Source organism: Saxophila tyrrhenica, assembly GCF_035928015.1.
Source record: "Saxophila tyrrhenica strain CCFEE 5935 chromosome Unknown scaffold_18, whole genome shotgun sequence".
Lineage (NCBI taxonomy): Eukaryota > Fungi > Ascomycota > Dothideomycetes > Mycosphaerellales > Extremaceae > Saxophila > Saxophila tyrrhenica.
The window spans coordinates 35,084-55,940 of NW_027041750.1; the positions used below are offsets into that span (position 1 = coordinate 35,084).

A 20,857-nucleotide genomic window follows, 5' to 3' on the forward strand; every position below is an offset into this window, starting at 1 on the left:
AACTCTAAACAGGAATGGGATGAGGATGATGTATGAACCGTGTTGGTATTTTCTACACTGTTCGCTGAGCTTATGCTGACATTGTGCACAGCGCGCGATATATCTGTATGAGGCCATGCGAAGACTATTGGACACAATGCGCACGTCGTTGGCGCCCCGCGCATAGACATGGCAGCGGCGCCGGCTATACAAGTCTGAAGTCGAGGCACTGGCGCGGTAGTTCATCTCCAAGCATCAACAAGATGTTAGCGAGGCATGTATCGCGAAAGGACGGAGTCGCGCTTCGCTGGTTGGGGACGAGTTCACTTCCGGCGTCACGCCACCCCAGACCACTATCTCAGTCAAAGCTGGTCTTCTTTCCGCTACCCGCAACAATCGCACCGGTCGCGCGCTGGGTGTTCGCGAGGGCCTGGCCCGGAGCGGTCATACGAGCATCGTGACGCTTGCGACGCTCGTTGCTGCGCTCGTCGGCGGTCTGCTTGGTCTTGGGCTTCGGCTTGGTTTGGGATGTCGAGGTTAAGGCGAATGCTTGGCCTTGGGCGGCAGGGCGTTCGTTTCTCCCTAACTCATCTGCGGCTGCATCTGTACCTACGGTGAAAGAGAAGGATCAGTCGAGAACTTGCAAAGTATAGCTTAACACTTTTTAGCTTACCATTAGCGACACCGTCGTGGTCTCTCCTTCTCTTCCCTCCTCCGTTCGCCGTCTTCGACTCGTCCTTGTCCTTGCCGTAGCGCTTCTTGTACCTCGTCTGCGCATCCTCCGCGTACTCGCACTTCACCGGCCTTCCCTGCAAGCGGTTGACCCAGACCTTCTCTCTCTTTGACCTCGCTTCGGTATTGACCCTCACCCCGCCTTCGTTGTCGCTTGCCTCCTTATCCTCCTCTAGAGTCTCGCGATAGAAGAAGCCCTTGACGGCAGCCTCTGATGTGGCAAGCGAGGCAAATGTGACCCAGCCAAATCCCTTGCACTTGCCCGAGTCCCGGAACGTGGCCAAGAAGACGTCCTCGACCTCACCGGCTGGCGCGAAGAGCTCTTGAATGTCCTCTTTCGTCACATCGAACCCCAGGTTGCCGATCCAGACACGCTTCGAGGGTGCCTTCTTCGATCCGCCGTCCGCTGTGCCATCCTCGTCCTTGGCCTTCGCCGGGCGCCCCTCAAAGTTCTTCGCATCTTTAATCAGCACCTTCCGTCCCTTCACCAGCTTCTCGCTCAGAGCAATAGCTCGCTGATTGATCTCCTCGCTCGTGAAGTCGATGTACGCGAAGCCGCGATTGTGCTGCTCGTTGGCTCGATCAGACTTCTTGGTTGGTCCGGGCATGTGCAGGCGCACAATGTCTTCACCGCTGATGTCGCCTTTCTCTTGCAGGAACGTGCGGATGGTGTCGCGGTTGGCGTCGAAGGGAAGGTTGCCGATCCAGATACCGTGCTCGCCTCGCTTGCCGGCTTCTGGGATGGGTTGCGGTGCTGCTGTGTCTGAAGTGATGGGGTAGAGGTCGGACTGGTCGTCGTGGCCTTGCTGCGCGGTCGGCGTGTCGTTGGAGGCTTGCGTAGCGGTGGTGCCATTCGTAGCCGCAGTGTTGGGCTTCTTGGAGCTCTTCTTCTCGCGGCGCTTTGCTCTCTTCGAAGGTGGCTCGGGGAGGTTGACATCGATCTCGAGCTCGTCCTCGGTTTCATTGCGTCTGCGCTTGCTGTCAGTCGTCTCCATCTTCACCGGCTCCGCCTTGACAATGATTTCCGACATGGCGACGGCTGGTTGGCAAGTGTAGCGTCACCGTCACCTTAGACAAGGCGCTGCTGCTGAATGTAGAGGAAAAGTCGAATCGCCAAAATTCCACGACATGACTTCAGCATAGTCCGTGCGCCTAACTCCACTCTGGACTCTGGGGATCGTCGTTGCTGTCAGCACCTAAGCGCACACTTTATCCCAACACCGCGCCCTTGCCTTATATACCTCTACCGCCCCCTCCGATCACTTCACACATATTCTCAACATGTCAGACTCGGAGTCCACCATGGCAGCGGGACCACCCCACCCCCATCTCGGCGGCAAGTCGCTCCAATCCCTGGAACGGCCGCGGTACAAGTCATGGCGCAAGAAGTACAGGAAGATGCGCCATCACTTCGACGGCGTTTTGGAAGAGAACAAGCGCGTCTTCAAGGACGAGCAGAAGCTGGACGCCATTGCCAAGCGGCTGCGAGAGGAGCTTGAGTATGTCTACCAATGCAGAACGCGGTATACAGACCCATTCAATGCTAACACGCGTACAGCGGCCTTCTCGAACTATGCCTCGACCTCAACCAGAACCCAGCAATCCCACCAGAACTTCGCTTTGACATCACCTACCCGGGCGACCGCACAGCCGCTCTGAACGAGATCGAGCCTGATATCAGCCCAGACAAAGCCGATGGCCTGTTCGTCCACTACAACGCTCAAGTCCGGACTGCAAACTTCGGCAATGCGAATCTTCACAGACTTCGCGAGCAGATTGATGCGAGGCTGGCAGCACAAGACGTGGAGTCGTTGGAAGCGCTGGAGAAGAGCGTGCCGCAGCCCGTGCCATCACCGGATGACTCTGCGGGGGGCGTAACAGCTGATGACACTGAGCTTGGATCATGGCTGGGTGCGGAACAGGAAGACCAGCACCTCGCTCGCATGGACGCAAAGTTCGGCCCGGATCACTACACTTTGGCATCCGCTGCCGACAAGTCACGAGAGCAAGACGTACTGGCAAAGGAGGGCAAACACTGGGCTGAGCTTACACCCCGAGAGTTGGAACGTCAGGTCGAGTTGCAGAACCCGCAGAGTCAACACAACTGGCTCAAGATCCACCACAAGAACACCAATCCTGGTGACGACGATGCGGAAAGCGTAGCCAGCCACGACACTACGGCCAAAGCTCCGAAGAAGCGACCAGGCAAGGACAAGAATTTGGCCAAACAAGTCGGTGACCGTGCGGTCGTCAGGGCACGAGAAGGCTGGAGCCCTTCCGCTGGGTCAGCGGCAATGGAAGAGGACGAGCTGGTGCTGGATGAAGGTGCAGCTGGTGGGAAGAAGCGGTCGCGTGATCCGGACGGGACGTACAGGCTCAAGGGTGGGAAAGGCGGGAGTAGTGCCGTGAAGACCAAGCGGAAGAGGAGCGGTGAGGACCTGGGTGGTGCTGGGTTGAAGAAGGCGAGGGTGGAAGGGGATTGAACCACATGGATCAAGACAGGCTGTCCGGCGGTACACCCTGACGCACATACGGTCACTCCTCTCTGTCAGCACATCAGCAGACTTGGACCCTTGCCTGAACGACGAAGAGAGACAGTCGTTGAAACAACATAATTGCTACCTTGGCCAGGTGCACATTTGATGTTTTGAAGAAGCTCTTCGGTAACAGAATTGCTTGTCACCTGTGGCACAGATATTTCTGACCGACACCGACAGCCGCAGGAAGGTGGAGGCGGACAAGTACGAACAGTCCCACTCCATGGCTTGGGCTGTCTCAGCAAGTTGTTCGGTCTTTCTGCGCATGCTCTACTCTTCGACCTGGGAGAAGCAGAACGCTGCTTGGGGTCTGGAGGTCTCGAGCAAGCACCAAATACAGTATTCAATGCCAACAACTTCATCTGCCTTTCGAGTCATCATCCTGAAGGTGGAGCAGCGGTCACTGTATCCAGCCTGCGTAACACATATCTGTGTCAAATCTGGTGTTACTGACAGATTTGGCGGTGTTTACCGTCTCTTTCCACCCGCGGTGCAACTGCACAACTGCCTATCTCGTTTACACATCTTGTCCCAGCCGACCTCCGAGGTACGTATCTCCCCGACCTCACCTCCACACACACAACCTTGAAAACTTTCAGGTGGGCCCTTGGCAACATTGGCAAACACAACTTACCTTCCTGATTCAAGCTCCACCACCGCAACCGCCGCCTTGTTCATCCTCCGCCGAGACATCTGAACATCTTATCAACACCACGCGACCCGCCGCTTGCCCTGTTCCAGCCGTAGTGTCGACGGAGCTGCCTTTTGCGCGATGTCACATTACATCATGGATTCGATTGTGTCGCGGGCGGGCGATTGTTCGATGTTTGTGTTTGTTCGCGCAGGGTTCCTGCTTGGTGATAGAGCGAGCCGGTGATGAGTAGGGCAGGTGGGATTGAAAGATTGCGGGGCACAGGTGCGAGTGCGATGGGGCAGGAAGTGGGCGAGTGAGTCCTTATAAGATGGCCGCCGCGGCCCTTCGTGTCTGTTCTGGATCTGGATCTCTGCTGGTTGTTCTGTTCTGTCAACAATCGCTGGACCGACCGCAACCATGTTCACTTTCTCCAAGCTCGCCACGGCGGCAGCATTGCTATCGCCCTCTGTCTGGGCCACTCCCACGAAACGACAACTCCCCGCCGAACCTCAGGGTGTCAAGACAATCACCTCGCCCAATGGCGTCGAGATTCGGTACAAGGAACCTGGCAAAGCTGGGGTGTGTGAGACTACACCCGGCGTGGACTCTTACAGTGGATATGTTAGCCTCAATGAGACAACCAACATGTACCAAACCCATGGGCAAGACACTCCCATGTCTGAGACATTTGCTAACCCTTTTGCAGGTTCTTTTGGTCCGTCTCGTCCTGCCTTTGGAGCGAGGACAGCCTGCTGACATCATTCACAGGTACTTCGAAGCACGCGAGAACCCAGAGACGGCGCCGATCACGCTCTGGCTCAATGGAGGTCCTGGTAGCGACAGTCTGATCGGTCTCTTCCAGGAATTGGGACCTTGCAGCATTACAGAGGACTTGAAGTCCCAATTGAACCCGTATGCGTGGAACAACGTCAGCAACATGCTGTTCCTTTCTCAGCCTGGTGAGCATTGAAACAAACGAGTGTCAAAAAGGCCATCACCGCTAACCTACCACAAGTTGACGTCGGTTTCTCCTACGGCAGGAAGAAAGAAGGCTACCAGAACCCCAATTCCGGTCGTGTGCTCGACCAGCCGAACAATGCAACGACTCTGCCCAATGAAGGCAGATTCTCCTACGTCGACCCGGACCGCTTCGATAGTACGGACATCTCTGCTGTTGGGACTTGGGAGATTCTTCAGGCTTTCTTGACGAACCTGCCGAAGCTGGACAACACGGCGAAGAACAGGACGTTCAATCTGTGGACTGAGTCTTACGGTAGGTCCACGATGTTACTGCTGTTTGAGATCAATGCTGACTGGTTGTCTTCACTTCTCCAGGTGGGCACTACGGGCCGGCCTTTTACGATTATTTTTATCAGCAAAACGAGCTCATCGGCAGTGGAGAGCAGTCTGGTGTCCACCTTAACATGGACACTCTCGGCATAATCAACGGCATTATCGACTCTCTCATCCAAACACCGTACTACCCAGAGTTCGCCCGCTTCAATACGTACGGCATTAAGGCGATCAATGAGACCATCTACGATTTCATGAAGACCGCCTACTACATCCCTGGTGGCTGCCATGACTACATTTTGTACTGCGTGTACTCCGACAAGCGCACCGTAGCTGGACAGCGGACCTGCCAGTTCGCCACCAACATTTGCCGTGGCTTCGTCGAGGAGCCTTACTACTACTACGGCGGTCGTGGTGTATACGATATCCGTCATCCGTACGACGACCCCACCCCACCAGACTATTTCGAGGACTACCTCAACCAGGCCGAAATCCAGAACGCACTGGGTGTGGACCTCAACTACACTCAGGCCTACTCCCCGTTCGTCGGCCGCGGCTTCGCAAGAACCGGCGACTTTGTCTACCGCAGGTTCATGCACGACTTGGAGAGGATCCTGAACAATGGTGTGCGTGTCGCGCTGATCTACGGTGACGCCGACTACATCTGCAACTGGTTCGGAGGCGAGGCTGTCTCCATGCAGCTAGAGTACGAGCATGCGAAGGAGTTCCGTCAGGCTGGGTACGAGCCGTTCATGGTCGATGGCACCCAGTACGGTGAGGTGAAAGAGTACGGGAAGTTCTCGTTTATGAGAATCTACGAGGCGGGCCACGAGGTAAGATAGAGATTCACACTTCGCCTAAAGTACAACATCTGCTGACGTTCTTATGTGCAGGTCCCATACTACCAACCCAAAGCAAGCTTGGAGGCATTCCGAAGAGTGCTTGGGAACCTGGCGTTAGCTGATGGCAGCGAGGCTGTTACGCCGACGTACCAGACGAACGGGACGGCTGAGACGACTCACACAGAATCATTTGTGCCGCTGCCCTCGAGCGCGAGCAGCATGTCGATGTTCGCGAGCAGTGGCGTTCCGTCACCCGTGAGCAGTGCTGCATTCTTGTAGGCCGTCGTGTCACAGAATCGACATTACAGAGAATGAAGTATGTATACAACGATGTCATGGGCAACGCTTCCTCGACACCTGTATGATCGTGGTTCTTGCGTTGTGGGTATTTCTCGCATTCCTAACAAAGAAGTGATTGTTGATTAGGCCATGAATGTTCAGTACAACGATGAGTTAGACCTACGGTCAATTATGACCATGCTGCTTGGTCGTCGATGATGGATGGTTTTGAGGTGCATTATCCTTTGTTCTGATTGTTTGTGCACCGGATAGGGATATTCAGTTTCTGACTCTGGCGTGATAACATTTCCAACGATGAGACCATCATTTGCTACTTCCGCTCTTCTCCTTCCGATCCTTCCTCTGCTGCCAATTACGTTGTCCGCCATATACCTTCACACCATCGAGTCCGAACCATTGGCAAGCCTCATCTTCACTCACACAGCAACTCAGGCATGTCACGGTATCCGGCAGTACAACCGCATTTGGAACGATGAAGCCCTGAATCTGGGCCTACGAGGCCGATCCAACAGCGACCCGTACCTCAGCGACATCGACAAAGCAACAGTGCGGAGGGCAATGAGAAGGCGAATGCTCTTAACACATCCGGACAAGACCAACCATCCCGGATCGGCCGTTTGCTACAGAGCCGCTGCAGATGCTGCAAGAAGCCTTTGCACCGTCTCTGAGGACGGTGACGTGTCGCAAAACTGCGAGTTGGCATTAGTCGAACGAGATCTGGAATTCTGGAACCACTGGCGGCGGACGTTGTGCGAAGTAGGCAAAGCAGAGAGATCGGTTCATGAACGACTGCAGAGCGTGAGCGACGCCGCTTGCGACAGGAACGAAGCACGCTTGTTCCAAAGGACTTGGAGAAGCCAGATCAACAACAAAATCATGTCGTTCTTGGACCCAAAGTGGACGTGGAAGCAATCAATCTACGACCAAATGGGTCTCGCAATGCAGAGGACGCCGCGGCCTGGGAAATGCTTCTTATGAGGGCCGGTTCCATTACTACAACTCGCTGATGACGCTGCCGGCGCCGTTGAACAGTCCTTCTCATATGCAGTGGCAGGCTGTCAAAGGGGTGTTGAGTTATTGCTTGTTGGTTGTTTTGATGCGGTTATCGAAGCAGAAGATTGGAGGAGTACCCGCCCTCTTGGGGAGGAAGCTCACATGGACGCACGCAGAGAAGCACTCGGGTCAGCAACATGCGCTCGCGAACCCTGAGGTGGTGGGGCAAATGTCTTCTTCTCGGGTACTGCGCTCCCAGAGCCAGGCGGATGAGAAGCGCATGGCCCATTAATAGAACATCGTTGACCAAATTCGATCGCTGGACGGAGAAGAAAAAGCGTAAAGTCTCGGGAAGAGTGATTTGACTGTACAAGTAGCATTGCGGCCGTACATCTGTGTATGAAGCTGAGATTTGTTACAGCTCGGAATAAGTTCTTTACATCATTGCATTTTGCCTTACGGCAAAAACGAGCTTCCACCGTCAAGCATAAACTTTGGGTGCCATATCTTCGATCACCCAGTCGGGCTCCCACAACCAAAGTGGGTCGCGTTAGTGCCATTGGGACCGAAGATGGAGATGAGGGATTCAATGGCAGCCCCTAAGATTGAGTCAGCGACGTCCACAACATCTGATGCGACCAGTAGCAACTCACAAGTAGACATTCCCGAGCAAGCCAAAGCACCCAGGATGAAGAGCGTCACCGGAACATTGATGTACCACTTCTTCATAAAACCGCGACTCAATCGCTTCATGCCGAAATCGTGCTGAGTAGTGACACCAGTGTACGGATCGAAACCTTCGCCATCCTGCACCGCACCACGTTGGATACTGTAGGCGAGGAAGAGCAAGACCGGGAATGTGTAGGTGAAGTTGAGCGCGAAGAGACCGCCGATGAAGGAGACAAGGCCTTGGATGTTGGGTACTCCAGTGGCGACGACGAAGGCCAGAGACCAGTAGATTGGGCTGATGATGTACCAGCACCTAACAGATGTAAGACGTTGGCTTGGTAATTTTAAGACGACACGACTCACCATCCTCCTTTCTTGGTTCCAACGGGAGGAAATTTGAAGATCTCCATGAATACTTCTTGGTAGACGGTCTTGAGCCCGACGTTGGCGTATAAGACTGGGAATGCATCAGCGAGATCAAGCGGGCGGGGGACTGGAGGACAACATACAGACTGCGAACCAGCCAGTTATCAATGTCAGAGCATTGCCAGCAGTCTGCAGGGCACGTGGCTGCACCACGGTATTGATGTTGAAGATGGCGTACTGGCCCCATTCACTGTAGACGTAGGCTCCGAAGAGGATGTAGGTGAAGCAGATGAAGACCTGAGCGCAGAGCATACCCTTCCAGAAATCCATGGGATGCCGCATTTCCTGCGAAAAAGTGTCAGCGATGGCTCCGACGGTATACTCTCGAACACCCTCCGATGAGAACTTACAGCCATAAAAGCGACGAACAGTAGAGCGCCGGCGTACGCATACACCATGGTCCCGACGGCGCCAAACTGACTTGCGAATCCAGGTGTGGCCTGCTGGTACATGTCCGGCGGCTGACTGGCGAAAGTGCGAATTGGCCGCACCTTCGTAATGATCGTAGATGCGAGGACGGCCGCGTAATCGATCGCGTTGTTGCCAGCGGCATACATGATGATGATGAAGTTGGCCACGTTGAGCCAGACGGATAAATTGCACCTGAACCGGCTGTCAGTATAGCACTCGGTAGCAGTGAACGACGGCCCACTTACATCCAGCCAAGACGCTGCAGTGTACGAACGAATCCAGATATAATGCCGACCACTGTGATAATAACAATGACTACGGCAAAGCAGATCTTCTGCTTCGCCATCTGATCAAGCACAGTGGCGTTCCCAAGAATGACCACACACACAGAGAGAAACTGCTGCAGTGCTTGAGCGAAGTTGATGCAGTGGCGCCAGCGAGGACCAAACAGACGAAGGTAAGGATCTCCGAAGCTGATCATTGGGAAACGAGCAGAATCAAGGCCGATGTACACTTTCCAAAGACTCCAGCCGGAGAAGCCAGCAGCAGCGCCGAAGATGACGAAGAGGGCCACACCAGGTCCAAACCCGACGGCCGCGAAGACGGCACTGTTCAGAGTCAGTTTGAGGTCTTTTCGGCTTTTCTGGAGGTTGGGAAGGCGCTCACGGAGAGCTGGACCATCCCAGGATATCGGTGGTCACAAGATAGAAGATCGTACCCCAGCCAGCAGTCCTAAGAGCACGAGCAGCCGTTCGCCATTCCGCATCAGTCACTGCCATGACGTCCTCCTTGGAACTTTTCGAAGTGATCTCAGCAGTCGGAGCCTTGGCCTCGCTGTTGGCTTCATGATGAGTGCCCTTGGAGAAGCGATCGGTGATGAGACGAGTCGGGTTGGTCATCTTGCCGCGAGACTCAATGTACTTGCGGTTCTCATTCTGCTCGATCTCGCGCTCGACTTTGGCCCAATAGAAATATTCGAATATGCTGACGGTGGGATCAGTACGTGCCGCGAGACCCCAGGTCCGTTCTCGGATCTCAGGATGTCTCTCGATGAGGCCAGGGTGTTTCTCCTCGATGATGGAGTTCGCACGAAGGACTGGGTCATCGTTGGAGACTTCAACGGTGGAAGGATGAGGGATGCCGATTGGCACCACGGCAGACATTTTGAAGGAAGTTGAGAGCGCAGTCCGCTCTCGAGACACAATATCTGAGAGATGGCAAGAAAAGTGAGATTGCGAGCAAGCATCAGAATGCAAGGGACGAGGGGTATTAATGAACATTTGGGTTGCTGCTGATCTATCGGATCAAGCCACCCATTTCATTTGGGACACAGCAGGGGAGCATCCCACGTTCGGGAAGTTGTCTCCTGCAAGCGACTGCAGCACAGATCCAATGGGATGTCGTTCAGGCAATGCAGAGAACAGTCTGGAATGAGTCTGGTGCCAAGCTACAACCAATGGAAGGCTTGTCGCAAACGTTATCGCTTCTGCTTAGAGCATTGACCAGTGGTTATCAGAAGGGTCCATGTCGCGTGCCCTAGTTGGGGTAGTACGGAGGATGTGTAGATCTCCGCGACAGCTCGTGTTCACTCCTCGGGAAATCGATGAATCGCTGTGGATAGCGGATACCGTCAGCTGCAAAATCGCTCGCCGAGTGAAGATCGAAGCCGCGACGGCGCTGGCGTCTGCACTCGGGAAAGAGTGGCCGGGATAACTCTTGCTGGTATCGCGCAAAGAAGCCACCAAGCTGGGGTGTCTCCATCGACCTTCCACTGTCGGCCTAGCTCTCGTACAGGCAATCGCGTCGCTTCAAGCGAGTGGCGGATAGAAGCAGTACAAGCTCTTGCCAAGCGTGCTTGTTTCCCCGAATGATGCTCAAGCGGCACGAGCACCTTCGTGGCGGCTCTACATGGCGATGGTGAACCGCCCTGTCCATCTCCCATGATCCCATACACTCCATATATCGCGTCTGCTGGCCTGTCGTGTAGAAGTAGTCTGTCACAGTTCCTACTCGTAGTTACTCCCGCTCATCCGAGTGAGTGCGAGTACGGTGCCGGAGAGATATCAAGGTTGCATCCTCACCATGCAACCACCCACGCTACTGCATGGAAGGGTCGAAGAAGGGTGGGTGCCTCGGCTCTGGTTCCAGATGGAGTGTGCAGAAAACCGCGTCGGACAACAGCTGGGGTCTCGAGGAGATAGACTGCCGCTGTAGAGCAACCCTGCAATAGGACTACAGTCCGTTGGGACAGAGCGGGGCGGTACTCAATGTCAGGCCGCCTGCTCTGGTGTTTGCTATCAAACAAGCTGTCAGCTCCTGGCAGGACGTTGTGTAGGGTTGGGTGATCGATCTGCCGCGTGGCACAGAACCCCTTTCCCACCTTCCCGAATGGGCTAGACGCTAAAAGCATGCCGAAGCCACGCGATGGTCGCGATCGATCGATGAAGTCCACGGGAGCAGGCAAAACTCTTGTTTGCCAGAAACAAATTGTGGAAGGGCAGAGGTCAAAGGAAATGGATGTGAGGTTGAAGTAAAGCATTTAAGCAGTGCCAACTCCGAGCCTTGACTCATCGTACGCAAGTAGGTACGGTGATCCCAAATGGGCGGCACCGCGGAGGCACCCGTGCTGAGTTGATCGGAGTTCGGGGTCGCAACGAAGTACCATCAGGTCTTGACGTCCTGGAATCGTTGCATTGAGCCACTGGATTGATAATGGATAAGGAATGAATGTAACGCGAAGCAAGAGTGTCCATCTCCTCTTCCCGAGCTTTCGTACTCATTGCAGACATTCTAGACGTCTCAGATGGTGACAACGACGTCCTCAAGACCGGGACCATCTTACAACACGACACATCTCCAAACCACTCATTGAAACAGACGCCTCTGAGAGATGTTGCGTACAAGTCTTAGGCTGTCTTCTTATTTCTCGGGGCACGGCCACGGAATGTCAGTATGGGACCGCACAACAAATAGGACAATTTCACGAGTCGCATTCACATGGATACAATCACATGAACACGATCACATGCAACTGTGGAGGTGAGGTCAGCACGTGATTGTAAAGTGAATGCATCTCGCTTGATGTTGCACAGAGTGGTTGATGGAGAAACACAAGCATCATCATGACGAATTTCGTAAACATACCAAGGCCATTCAACTTCACCTCAATGCGATTATTTTCGTGGAAAGAACTTCTCAACTGCTCACACATCTGATTGCAAACGAAAGAAAGATGGCAGACAACATGAACGGAAAGAGTGGCGAAGCTAGAAGCGTGCTGATTTCTGGAGGGGCAAGAGGCATCGGCAGATCACTCGCCAGGAACTGTGAGTCCATCAACAACATATCTTCACTGGAATATGACACTGATAAAGTATCAGTCCTCCAGCGTGGAAACAAAGTCTTCATCCTTGACATTGACGAGGAGGAACTCTATCACACGACCAATGTCCACCTCAAAGACTACGGCTCCCAAGTCTCTTCGGCCATCTGCAACCTGCGAGACGTCTCGGACGTTCGCGCCAAAGTTAAGCAAGCAGCAGAGTTCCTCGGTGGGAGAATCGATGTGCTGATCAACAATGGCGGTATGATGACCCTCCCCCCACTTGCTTCTCCTACTAACATTCTACCAAGGCATCGCCACCCCCCACTGGAAGAACGGCATGACGATGGAGAATCCCGAAGTGCTAGACCAATGGCAAGCCTATGTCGAGACCAACCTCACCGGTCCCTTCGCTTGCTCCTCCGCCTGCATCCCGTACATGAAAGTGACCAGCAAGGCCGACCTGGAGCACACAGCCTCCTCAGGACCCTGTATCATCCACGTCGGGTCCTTCCGCGCTCTGCAATCTGATCCCAACCAGGAGGGCTATGCTAGTACCAAAGCCGGACAGCTGGGGTTGATGCATTCTATGGCTGTGACGTGCCAGCAGTGGGGGATCAGGGTCAACCTCGTCGCTCCTGGGAGGATCAAGGTGGCGCATGAGTGCAAGGAAGGCGATGAGAAGGGTGTATCGTTCGAGGAGAACCTGACGGAGGACGACAAGGACCATCACCCGACCAATAGGGCTGGCAGGCCTTCGGACATCTGGCAGGCTGTGGAGTACCTTGTCAAGAGTGGATTTGTAACAGGGCAGGACATCACGGTCGACGGCGGGGTAACGATTAAGAAGTGAAGTGGAGTGGAAAGACTGCTTCGTTGTGGAGTCTCCGATCGAGCGAGCAGATACCGAAAACGCCGAAAGTAAGCGGGAGGCTGATTGCAGTGAACACAGCCAGCTAGAGGTAGACATACACTTATTGGGCCGAGACTCATGAAGGGTGATTTCTACTTCATGATGAAGCATGGCTAAAATGGCAATTCGCCAATTCAGCATCCTGTTCAGTCACTCCACCCTCGCCTTCGTCGATCTCACAGAAGCTGAACTCCATCGACTCATTTGCTTCTCCATCCTCCAGTAAGTGTGTAGGTACGCCGACCCTCGCTTCTGATCTGCTTGTTATATCACACCCGCAATTGCTGCAAAAGGATTTCAGCATCATCATTCCGCAACCATGCCATCTTCGTCATCGCCTATTATCGCAAATGCCCTCCTTCCCTCAGCTCCTCAATGGGCGCCGTCATGGGTCGATGAGTAGTACTATTCCATGAAGCCGCTTTCGGCCGCCGTCCAAGCTTTCCCAGCCATAGGCGCGCTGTGATGCTACACGTCCTCTGATCACGGCTCAACCACCGTCCTGCTCCTCCGACAACATCATAGTATTATACAGACGATCTGCTTGCTCCTTTCGTCGATGGGCCGCAAGAGCTGGGTTGAGTACTTGACTTGGTACCTGTGATTTCCAGGCGAACACTCCGTAGTGAGGGGAGGCAAGAGGTCGAGCTGTTTGTTACTTGAGCTTGTCTGCCTCGACATGCTCTGTCCGAGCGGCTGTGGATGGATTTGTGACTTCCACCGAGAAGGCGGATGAGTCCCATTCCTGACCTGTCGCAGTTGAGGGTGGCGGTTCAGATCTTTGAGGCTCTGTGGATGCCGCCTGGGCTGTCATTTTCTTCATTTCCTCCTTCTGCCGATCTCGGTGTCGTTGCTCCCGGAGCCTCCTGCCGTGCTTGTGACGGTCAGTACAGTACGGTAGCTCCTATCTGGTATGTTGTGAGGCGCACCCGGCAGTCCTCGCATGTTTTCAGAATCAGGCTATTCTTCCTGAAAGCACCAACCCCATTTTGTTTCGCACACTTGGTGCAGGTCTGAGAGGCATTGGCGTATCCATGGCGACCTGTTCACCCCACAGTGGTTGTTTCTATCGTGGTGCCGCTGTGCTTGATTTGCCTTATCTGGAGTGAAGCAGAAGATGCTGGACGAAATCAAGCAGGAGGCGAAATGGAAGAGTGGAGTGAAGTGAGGTCAGCGGGAGGTCCATTGGTTTGGTGAGGCCCAGGGGGAGTTTAGCTGGTCATTCAACGGTGGAGGTCCGACATCTGCTGTTTTATACTTCACTTGGGGTCTCACAGTGTTGGAATCGTTCCAGACACTCTGAGGAGTAGGGATTAACTAGTAAGGTGACAGTCGTTTCGTTTTTCTATAGGGCTGTACTCCCAACCCCCTGGCCGTAAGCTTGCGAAGCAGGTCAACTAAACACGAACCTCTTAGCCTTGACATACCACGCAACATCCTGCCTCTTTGTCTCCGAGTCAATGCCAACACTCGTGCTCGCAAATCTCCTTCCCGTCACAAGATCCACCTCCATCAATGGCACCACCTTGGTCTTCTTAATGACCTTCCATCCCACATACAGCACCACAAACACCGCCACCACGACGTAATTGACGACGAAGCCAATGGCGTCAAAAGAGCCGATGAAGTTTGCGTAGCCGGCGATTATGACCAGAAAGATATTGATGACGACCACGAAGATGGTGCCGTACGGGAAGAGGATGGCTCGGTAGGGGAGATCTGAGAGCGTGTTGCCTTGGGCTTTCCAGGCCTTGCGGAAGCGGAGGTGGATGATGCCGATGATGGCCCAGGCGATGAACTGTAGATCAGTCAGACATGGTTTGAACAAAGGGACTGCAAGACGACGAACCGTTGCGGAGCCGCTGATGTTGATGAGATACGTGAAGACCAGACCAGGTCCAGCTTTGTAGTTCAGCATAGCGATCAGACCTAGTCCGTTTGACAGAACTAAGGCAGGCACTGGAGTTCCGTTCTTCGTTGTTCTCGCAAAGAACTTTGGCGCACGACCACTCGAGGCTAGTGATACGAGACTACGAGAGGCGACATACACCGCGGAGTTCATAGATGAGAGTTGAGCGGTGATGCTGCGAACTGCGTCAGGATGCAGGGAATCACCGCGCTGTAGATAGTCACTCACAGCACCACGTTTACGACATGAGCCATCGCCGGTACGCCAGCTTTCTCGAAGGCGATCGTCCAAGGGGACAGACCAGACTTGTTCTCCGCCGTGAGAAGGTCCTTGCTGCCTGATGGCACGAGCAGGCCAGCGAAGAAGGACAACCCCCTGCGTCGGATCAGCAGACAGCGATGCATGTCAATGGTCCGGACGGAATCCTAAACGAACTTACATGAAGATGATCAAGATGCGCCAGAATGTCCTCTTGATAGCCTTCGGCAGATCTCGGGTCGGGTTGCGACTTTCTGCTGCGGTGATGGCAAGCATCTCCGTACCACAATAGTAGACGGCAGCGAGAAGGAACGTCTGTCCGAAACCGTTGATGCCGTTGGCAATTGGTCCTGGTTCGTTCCAGTACTGTAACGTCCTTAGCATTGGCATGCTCCATACGCCAGGAAAATAAAAGCGACCCACCCGAAACCCGATGTAATCACCCCCGACAGCACCTGTGTTGATCAAGATGGCAGCGAGAAAGCCACCCAATATACACATCAACTTCCAACAGGCTAGCCAAAACTCCATCTCTCCCCACACGACAACGCCGAGTAGCGTCGTGCATTGATAGAATGCCCACCAAATCAGCACCCAACCATAGGAGGGCACGGCGTCTGTCCAGAACCCCATGATCAGGGAGCTGGCGTTGAAGTCGTCTGCATACTTCGGTCAGTTCATCATTCACGCAGGGGTGTAAACTGCTTACTCGCGACGTTTGTAACCCAGAGGTAGCTGGAAAGGGATGTCAGCAGAGTTCTCTGACGTTGAACGCAGGCGAGCAGGTCCCAAGTGAGTCGGATAGTCTCTGACACCATCTTTGGGAGCCCTCAGGCCGGCTAAACGTACAAATAATTCCATCCCATGGAAAAGGCCAGCGCCGGATCAACAAATCTTCCAGCCAGCTCAATGAACGCCCCTTGAATCGGAAACAGCGTCGACATCTCACCCAGGCATTGCATGACGAAGAACACATCGACGCCGATGATGAAGAAGCAGATCAAAGAGCCCAGCGGTCCACTGTAGGCGACGGCGAAGCCAGTCCCATACCAGATGCTGGCTCCGACGACGCCGCCGAAACTGATCATGACGAGATGTCGGTTCTTGAGGCCGCGTTGGAGGCCGTTGTCTGTGGAGGTTCGGATTAATCAGTGTTGGTAGTTCAGCTGTGAGTTTGTACATGTTGCGTACCGATTTCGTTGCCATTGTTGGCGACGGGTGGGACTGGCTTCTCGTCTGCGGATACCTGTACAATACCTCCGACTTTACTATCACCCTGGACGGATGTTTGCTGAATGTCAGCACCCGTAGTCAAGGCCATGTTGAAGCTCGCGACCTTCCTGGTTGAAGTCCGATCGATACTGCAGGAAGTTCTGAGAAACAAGATGTAGATATACTGATACCGTCTGCTAATACTTCCATCTTCTCGAGTCATTTACTGCAGCTAAGCTCGTCAAGAGGTCGCTTGGTGATAACGTCCTTGGTCTACATTGGAAGGTGATGTCCAAGGTAGCCCAGGCAAGCTTCTAGCCCGGGAGTCTTATCTTGCTTGACCGCTCGGCATAGCTCGAGGGCGCGCATAGCGTACTCGTGCCATGATCCTACCGCTAGAAATCGATGGACTACTGTGATAGCCGCCGAACGACATATGGTTCGGAAAGTAGTGCACTGTCGTGCTGTTCGCTCGAGGAAGCCGTCTCTGGGTCGAAGAGCTCTGGAGTTAATCAGAGGCTTCTTCATTGCGACAACAAGCAGACGAGCGGTGTAATTCGAGTCTCCTGAGCATGAAGAGCGACAACTATCAGCATGGTGTACATTCACGCATGTTGCTCGCGTTGACGAGATGGAAAGGGCGAGGTCAAGATGCTGAAGGGTTCAATGTTGTGGTCCGCCGCTGACTCAGCCTAAAAGCCCTGGCAACAAAGCGACTGGAATCTTGACTTTCAGCGACATCACATACAACACCACCACCATCCACACAATGGCGCCCTCCCTCTTCTCGAGTCTGCTACGACCATCGACCCTCCCCAACGACACCGCCAGCTTCATCTGCCAGGCCTGCCGCCGCAATGCCTCCTCGTTCCGCCGCACGCGCAAAGCGCTCAGGGTGAAGCCCGATCCCTCCTTCGCACCCTCCAAAACCGAACCCACCGACCACATCATCTTCAATCCGCCGTCCAGCGCGCCAAACGTCTACCATACACCCTCCAAATTTCTCCCTGCATCAGATCCAAGGAGAAAACTGCACACGCTAGCCCCCTCATCAACCACCACACCCCCTTCCACCCCCTCCACCTCCTCACCCAACGAAGCCTCCGCATCCGCAAGCAGACTCCGCTCCATACGCCCGCAATACGAGAAAAAGTACCACCTCGGCCGCGAACAAATCGACGAGATCCGGCGCCTGCGCGAGGAAGACCCAAGACAATGGACGCGGGTGCGATTGGCGGAGAAGTTTGAGTGCTCGCAGTTTTTTGTGAGTCTGTGCTGCTCGGCGCCGGCGGTGAAGAAGGAGCAGGATAGGCAGTTGGAGGCGATCAAGAGAAGATGGGGGAGGAGGAAGACGGAGGCGAGGGAGGAGAGGAAGGCTAGGAAGGCGCTTTGGGGGAGGGATGCTTGATTTCATGCGCGGTTGAAGAGATGTGGCTTGTAGAATACTGGGGAGGGTTCACGAAGCGGTCGAGGAGAGGAGATGGAGCTATTTGTACAGATACCGAAACTTGAATGGCAGTGAGCGCTGACTGGAAGGTGGCATTGCAGCGTGTAACATGCTATGTAAACCTGTATCATACGTCCGACATGCCCACAATCCCCATCTTGCTCTCCAGCACTACGGGTTGTTGCCAAAGTCACCATTCTGAGTCTGCAACAATCATCAGTATCCATTTCCACATGCTCTGGGATACCATAAACTCACCGTAAAATCCGACACCTCGCCCAAGCTATCAACCCTCCCCAGCAAATACTCCAGCTGCCGATAAGCAGCCGCAGGTGCATACTGTGGAACCATATGGCCGGTCAAGTCGACCGTGCTGAACGTCAATCCACGCTCTTCCCACCACTGGCCGAAAACACCTGCTCCGGCCGTCGAGCCCTGGTTGAGTTCGCTGTGGTAGGGGACGTAAAAGTCGTTCCATTGGCTCGGGGGCGTGTGGAAACCTTGGGCGCCGTTCCAGGTCTGTTCAAGCTCGATATTAGCCGCCATCTATGATGGAAGAAGGGAGGGGCAGACTCACCATATTCTGGATCATCATCACGGTTCCGTTCACTAGTGACAGCTCATTAGCAGATGCCCAGGCCAAGTTCTAGGTAACAGAAAAAGCTCACTGATCAAAATCATATCCAACATCCCATGCGCAATGATCGTCTTGTTATTCTTCTCAATCACCCTCGGCAGCACGCTCAACCCACTGGGCGGAGAAGTATCCTTATCCAGCACACCGCCCGAGCACTCTGCCCAGTTGGTATCTACCGGCGCGTTGATGGCCTTCTTCACGTCCGTGCGGTTGAAGTAGTACCACGGCGCGGGCTCGTAGTAGAAGGAGCCTGGGAAGCCGAGGACGTCCCAGAGGTTCGGGCAGGTGGTTGCGACTTGGTATACGTCTGGATTCAAAGCGGGTCAGCAACTTGCTCTAGAGTATACGGAGGGATTGATTCTGCAACATACCCCAACACGGATTAACAGCAGGCGCTGCGTAGTAAACAACATCACCCCAGATGTCACAACGCCCACCGCTACCGCCGTTGATGTTCGGATGAGGAGGCGTAGGCAGAGGACCCTTGGGCGGGAACTGCATAGCCGTCTCCATGAAGTCAGCGTAGCCGCACTCCTGGTGCAAGTGGCGGAGGTGGTCCATGTAGGTGTCGTTGAGGCTGAAAAGCGGAGCCCAGTATTCGACAAATGGCACGGTTGGTATCTGGTCTTGCACGACGTTGTAGCTGGTGGAAGGGTCGTAGAAGAGGATGGACTGGATGTCGTAGTATTCGGTGTTGGTTTCGTTGTGCATGGCATCGGCGATGTACGGGACGCTGTAGAAACTGTCAGTATTGCCCTTGGAAAGTATAGTCTGATGTGCCGACATACTAGTATCCAGCATAGCTCTCCCCAGAGATGTACACCTTGCGGTTGTGCAAACCAAAGGTATCAACAAAGTTCTTGAAGAAGCCCAAGAACTGCTCGGCCACTTCTAGCTCGTTCGTGGCAGCAGGAGTGCCCTTCTTCTTGCTGAAGCCGGTACCTGCAGGTTGCTCGACCCATACGACATTGGTCAGGTTGACCCAGGTATATGGATTCTGCACTGGTCTGTAGGTGCCGTATTGCCAGATGAAAGGTCCGTTTTCCTGCAGGATCCCTTCGAGCGACGAACAGCCGGGACCGCCATTGAGCCAAATCAAAATCTCGTCGTCGGCATCCGGGTTGTTGGACGGGTAGAACCAGAAGTAGAGCTCCGAGGCGTCGTCCTCGTCAGAAATGGGGAGCAGACCAGCGTAGGACTCGCCGACATCAAAATCAACGAATGGGATGTTTTTGCCGTCGACTGCGTATTTGGTGGTGTTGGCGTTCTGTGGGATGATCGGTTTCTTGGTGGGTGGACCTCCATATGCGGGCTTTCCGCGAGGTTGAAGGACAGGTGCGTTCTCGCCTCGGCGCTGCAGCGCATCTTCTGGCATTTGCTTGCCGACATGCTGTGGACTTCTCGCAAGAGCTGAAGTCGCCAGAAGCGCGGTGGTGAGGACTGAAAAGACGCCCATCTTGCCGCACTGTAAGAGATGGAGGAAGCTGAAGGTCACAAGAGCAAGGTAAAGAAATCGTCCTAGCAACGCCTACCTTGACCGAGCTATTAAACAGACCCTCTCGTCCCTGCGTCATACTAGTCTTATCTCCAAACATCCCGCTCGGCAAGCGTAGCCAGACGGGTGGTTCGAGAACACGCGCAAGAAGGAAGCTCGCAGATAACAGCGGGGGCGTTTGTGCGAATGGAAGAATGCACAGAAAAGTCCTTGCTTTGGCCCAGCGAGCCCCGGTGGAGAGATACGCAGGTACCGCAAGGACCATCGAATCAAGAGCACCAAGACGACTTCCCGCAAGGTCCCGCTCTGCTTGGGAGAGTCAAGCTCGATGCTACGCTGCGCGTGGGTTGGGAGCGCTATGAGCGATGAGGCATAGCAGCCGCACGCACGCGAATCCGAATAGGAAGCTGCTTTGGGTACATTGAGCGGCGGTGGGGCAGATGGTCGATGTCCGCTTCTCAGGCGTCGAGACAACATCTGTTCATGGGACGGTCCTTGGGATGTTTGTGACACCAAGGAAGAAGGAGTTTGACGAGAGTGAGACTGAGACTGGGTGACGTTGAACGAAGCTCCTTTGCCTGTCAGCACTTGTGCAACGGGTGACGGGAACGCGGTATCGGTATCGATCTCGTAGAAAGCTTATCGGGCCGAGGTATGGAAGGTGAAGGCGAGGGCGGAGGGAGGTACCCGTAAATGCTGCATACGACCCGGTGTTCGCCAACATACGGCTGCTGATGAAATGTCGTCGATGCGCTCTTCCGTGTCTTGCGTGGACAAAGGATGGCCTGCGGCTTCGATATGGCAAGCATTGTAGACATCGTCCAGGCCACTGCCGAGCCAGGATCGCG

At 54.3% G+C, this 20,857-nt stretch overlaps 8 protein-coding genes across 8 annotated transcripts; 4 read left to right on the forward strand and 4 right to left on the reverse strand.

The window, feature by feature from the left end:
- Positions 1 to 337: 337 nt before the first annotated feature.
- NOP13 (Nucleolar protein 13) lies at positions 338 to 1,742 on the reverse strand (the record flags this gene model as incomplete). The annotated part of the gene is made up of 2 exons (XM_064806648.1): positions 338 to 588; positions 653 to 1,742. 2 exons carry the CDS (start codon positions 1,740 to 1,742, stop codon positions 338 to 340), a joined length of 1,341 nt encoding a protein of 446 aa, XP_064654953.1.
- A 250-nt stretch (positions 1,743 to 1,992) lies between these two features.
- Positions 1,993 to 3,194, forward strand: LTR77_009421 (uncharacterized protein; the record flags this gene model as incomplete). Its single annotated transcript, XM_064806649.1, has 2 exons — positions 1,993 to 2,210; positions 2,270 to 3,194. 2 exons carry the CDS (start codon positions 1,993 to 1,995, stop codon positions 3,192 to 3,194), a joined length of 1,143 nt encoding a protein of 380 aa, XP_064654954.1.
- Positions 3,195 to 4,299: 1,105 nt separating this feature from the next.
- Positions 4,300 to 6,296, forward strand: LTR77_009422 (uncharacterized protein; the record flags this gene model as incomplete). Its single annotated transcript, XM_064806650.1, has 5 exons — positions 4,300 to 4,461; positions 4,589 to 4,841; positions 4,898 to 5,155; positions 5,218 to 6,008; positions 6,069 to 6,296. 5 exons carry the CDS (start codon positions 4,300 to 4,302, stop codon positions 6,294 to 6,296), a joined length of 1,692 nt encoding a protein of 563 aa, XP_064654955.1.
- Positions 6,297 to 7,823: 1,527 nt separating this feature from the next.
- LTR77_009423 (uncharacterized protein) lies at positions 7,824 to 9,979 on the reverse strand (the record flags this gene model as incomplete). Its single annotated transcript, XM_064806651.1, has 7 exons — positions 7,824 to 7,909; positions 7,964 to 8,292; positions 8,343 to 8,436; positions 8,489 to 8,690; positions 8,756 to 9,008; positions 9,062 to 9,424; positions 9,483 to 9,979. 7 exons carry the CDS (start codon positions 9,977 to 9,979, stop codon positions 7,824 to 7,826), a joined length of 1,824 nt encoding a protein of 607 aa, XP_064654956.1.
- Positions 9,980 to 12,048: 2,069 nt separating this feature from the next.
- Positions 12,049 to 12,991, forward strand: LTR77_009424 (uncharacterized protein; the record flags this gene model as incomplete). The annotated part of the gene is made up of 3 exons (XM_064806652.1): positions 12,049 to 12,142; positions 12,197 to 12,400; positions 12,450 to 12,991. 3 exons carry the CDS (start codon positions 12,049 to 12,051, stop codon positions 12,989 to 12,991), a joined length of 840 nt encoding a protein of 279 aa, XP_064654957.1.
- Positions 12,992 to 14,444: 1,453 nt separating this feature from the next.
- LTR77_009425 (uncharacterized protein) lies at positions 14,445 to 16,539 on the reverse strand (the record flags this gene model as incomplete). Its single annotated transcript, XM_064806653.1, has 7 exons — positions 14,445 to 14,849; positions 14,901 to 15,135; positions 15,189 to 15,335; positions 15,400 to 15,877; positions 15,928 to 15,953; positions 16,068 to 16,347; positions 16,410 to 16,539. 7 exons carry the CDS (start codon positions 16,537 to 16,539, stop codon positions 14,445 to 14,447), a joined length of 1,701 nt encoding a protein of 566 aa, XP_064654958.1.
- A 660-nt stretch (positions 16,540 to 17,199) lies between these two features.
- LTR77_009426 (uncharacterized protein) lies at positions 17,200 to 17,838 on the forward strand (the record flags this gene model as incomplete). Its single annotated transcript, XM_064806654.1, has 1 exon — positions 17,200 to 17,838. One exon carries the CDS (start codon positions 17,200 to 17,202, stop codon positions 17,836 to 17,838), a length of 639 nt encoding a protein of 212 aa, XP_064654959.1.
- A 210-nt stretch (positions 17,839 to 18,048) lies between these two features.
- On the reverse strand, positions 18,049 to 19,970 carry LTR77_009427 (uncharacterized protein; the record flags this gene model as incomplete). The annotated part of the gene is made up of 6 exons (XM_064806655.1): positions 18,049 to 18,081; positions 18,136 to 18,423; positions 18,455 to 18,486; positions 18,546 to 18,821; positions 18,886 to 19,247; positions 19,336 to 19,970. The coding sequence occupies 6 exons, from the start codon at positions 19,968 to 19,970 to the stop codon at positions 18,049 to 18,051; spliced, it is 1,626 nt and encodes a 541-aa protein (XP_064654960.1).
- Between the last annotated feature and the right edge of the window lie 887 nt (positions 19,971 to 20,857).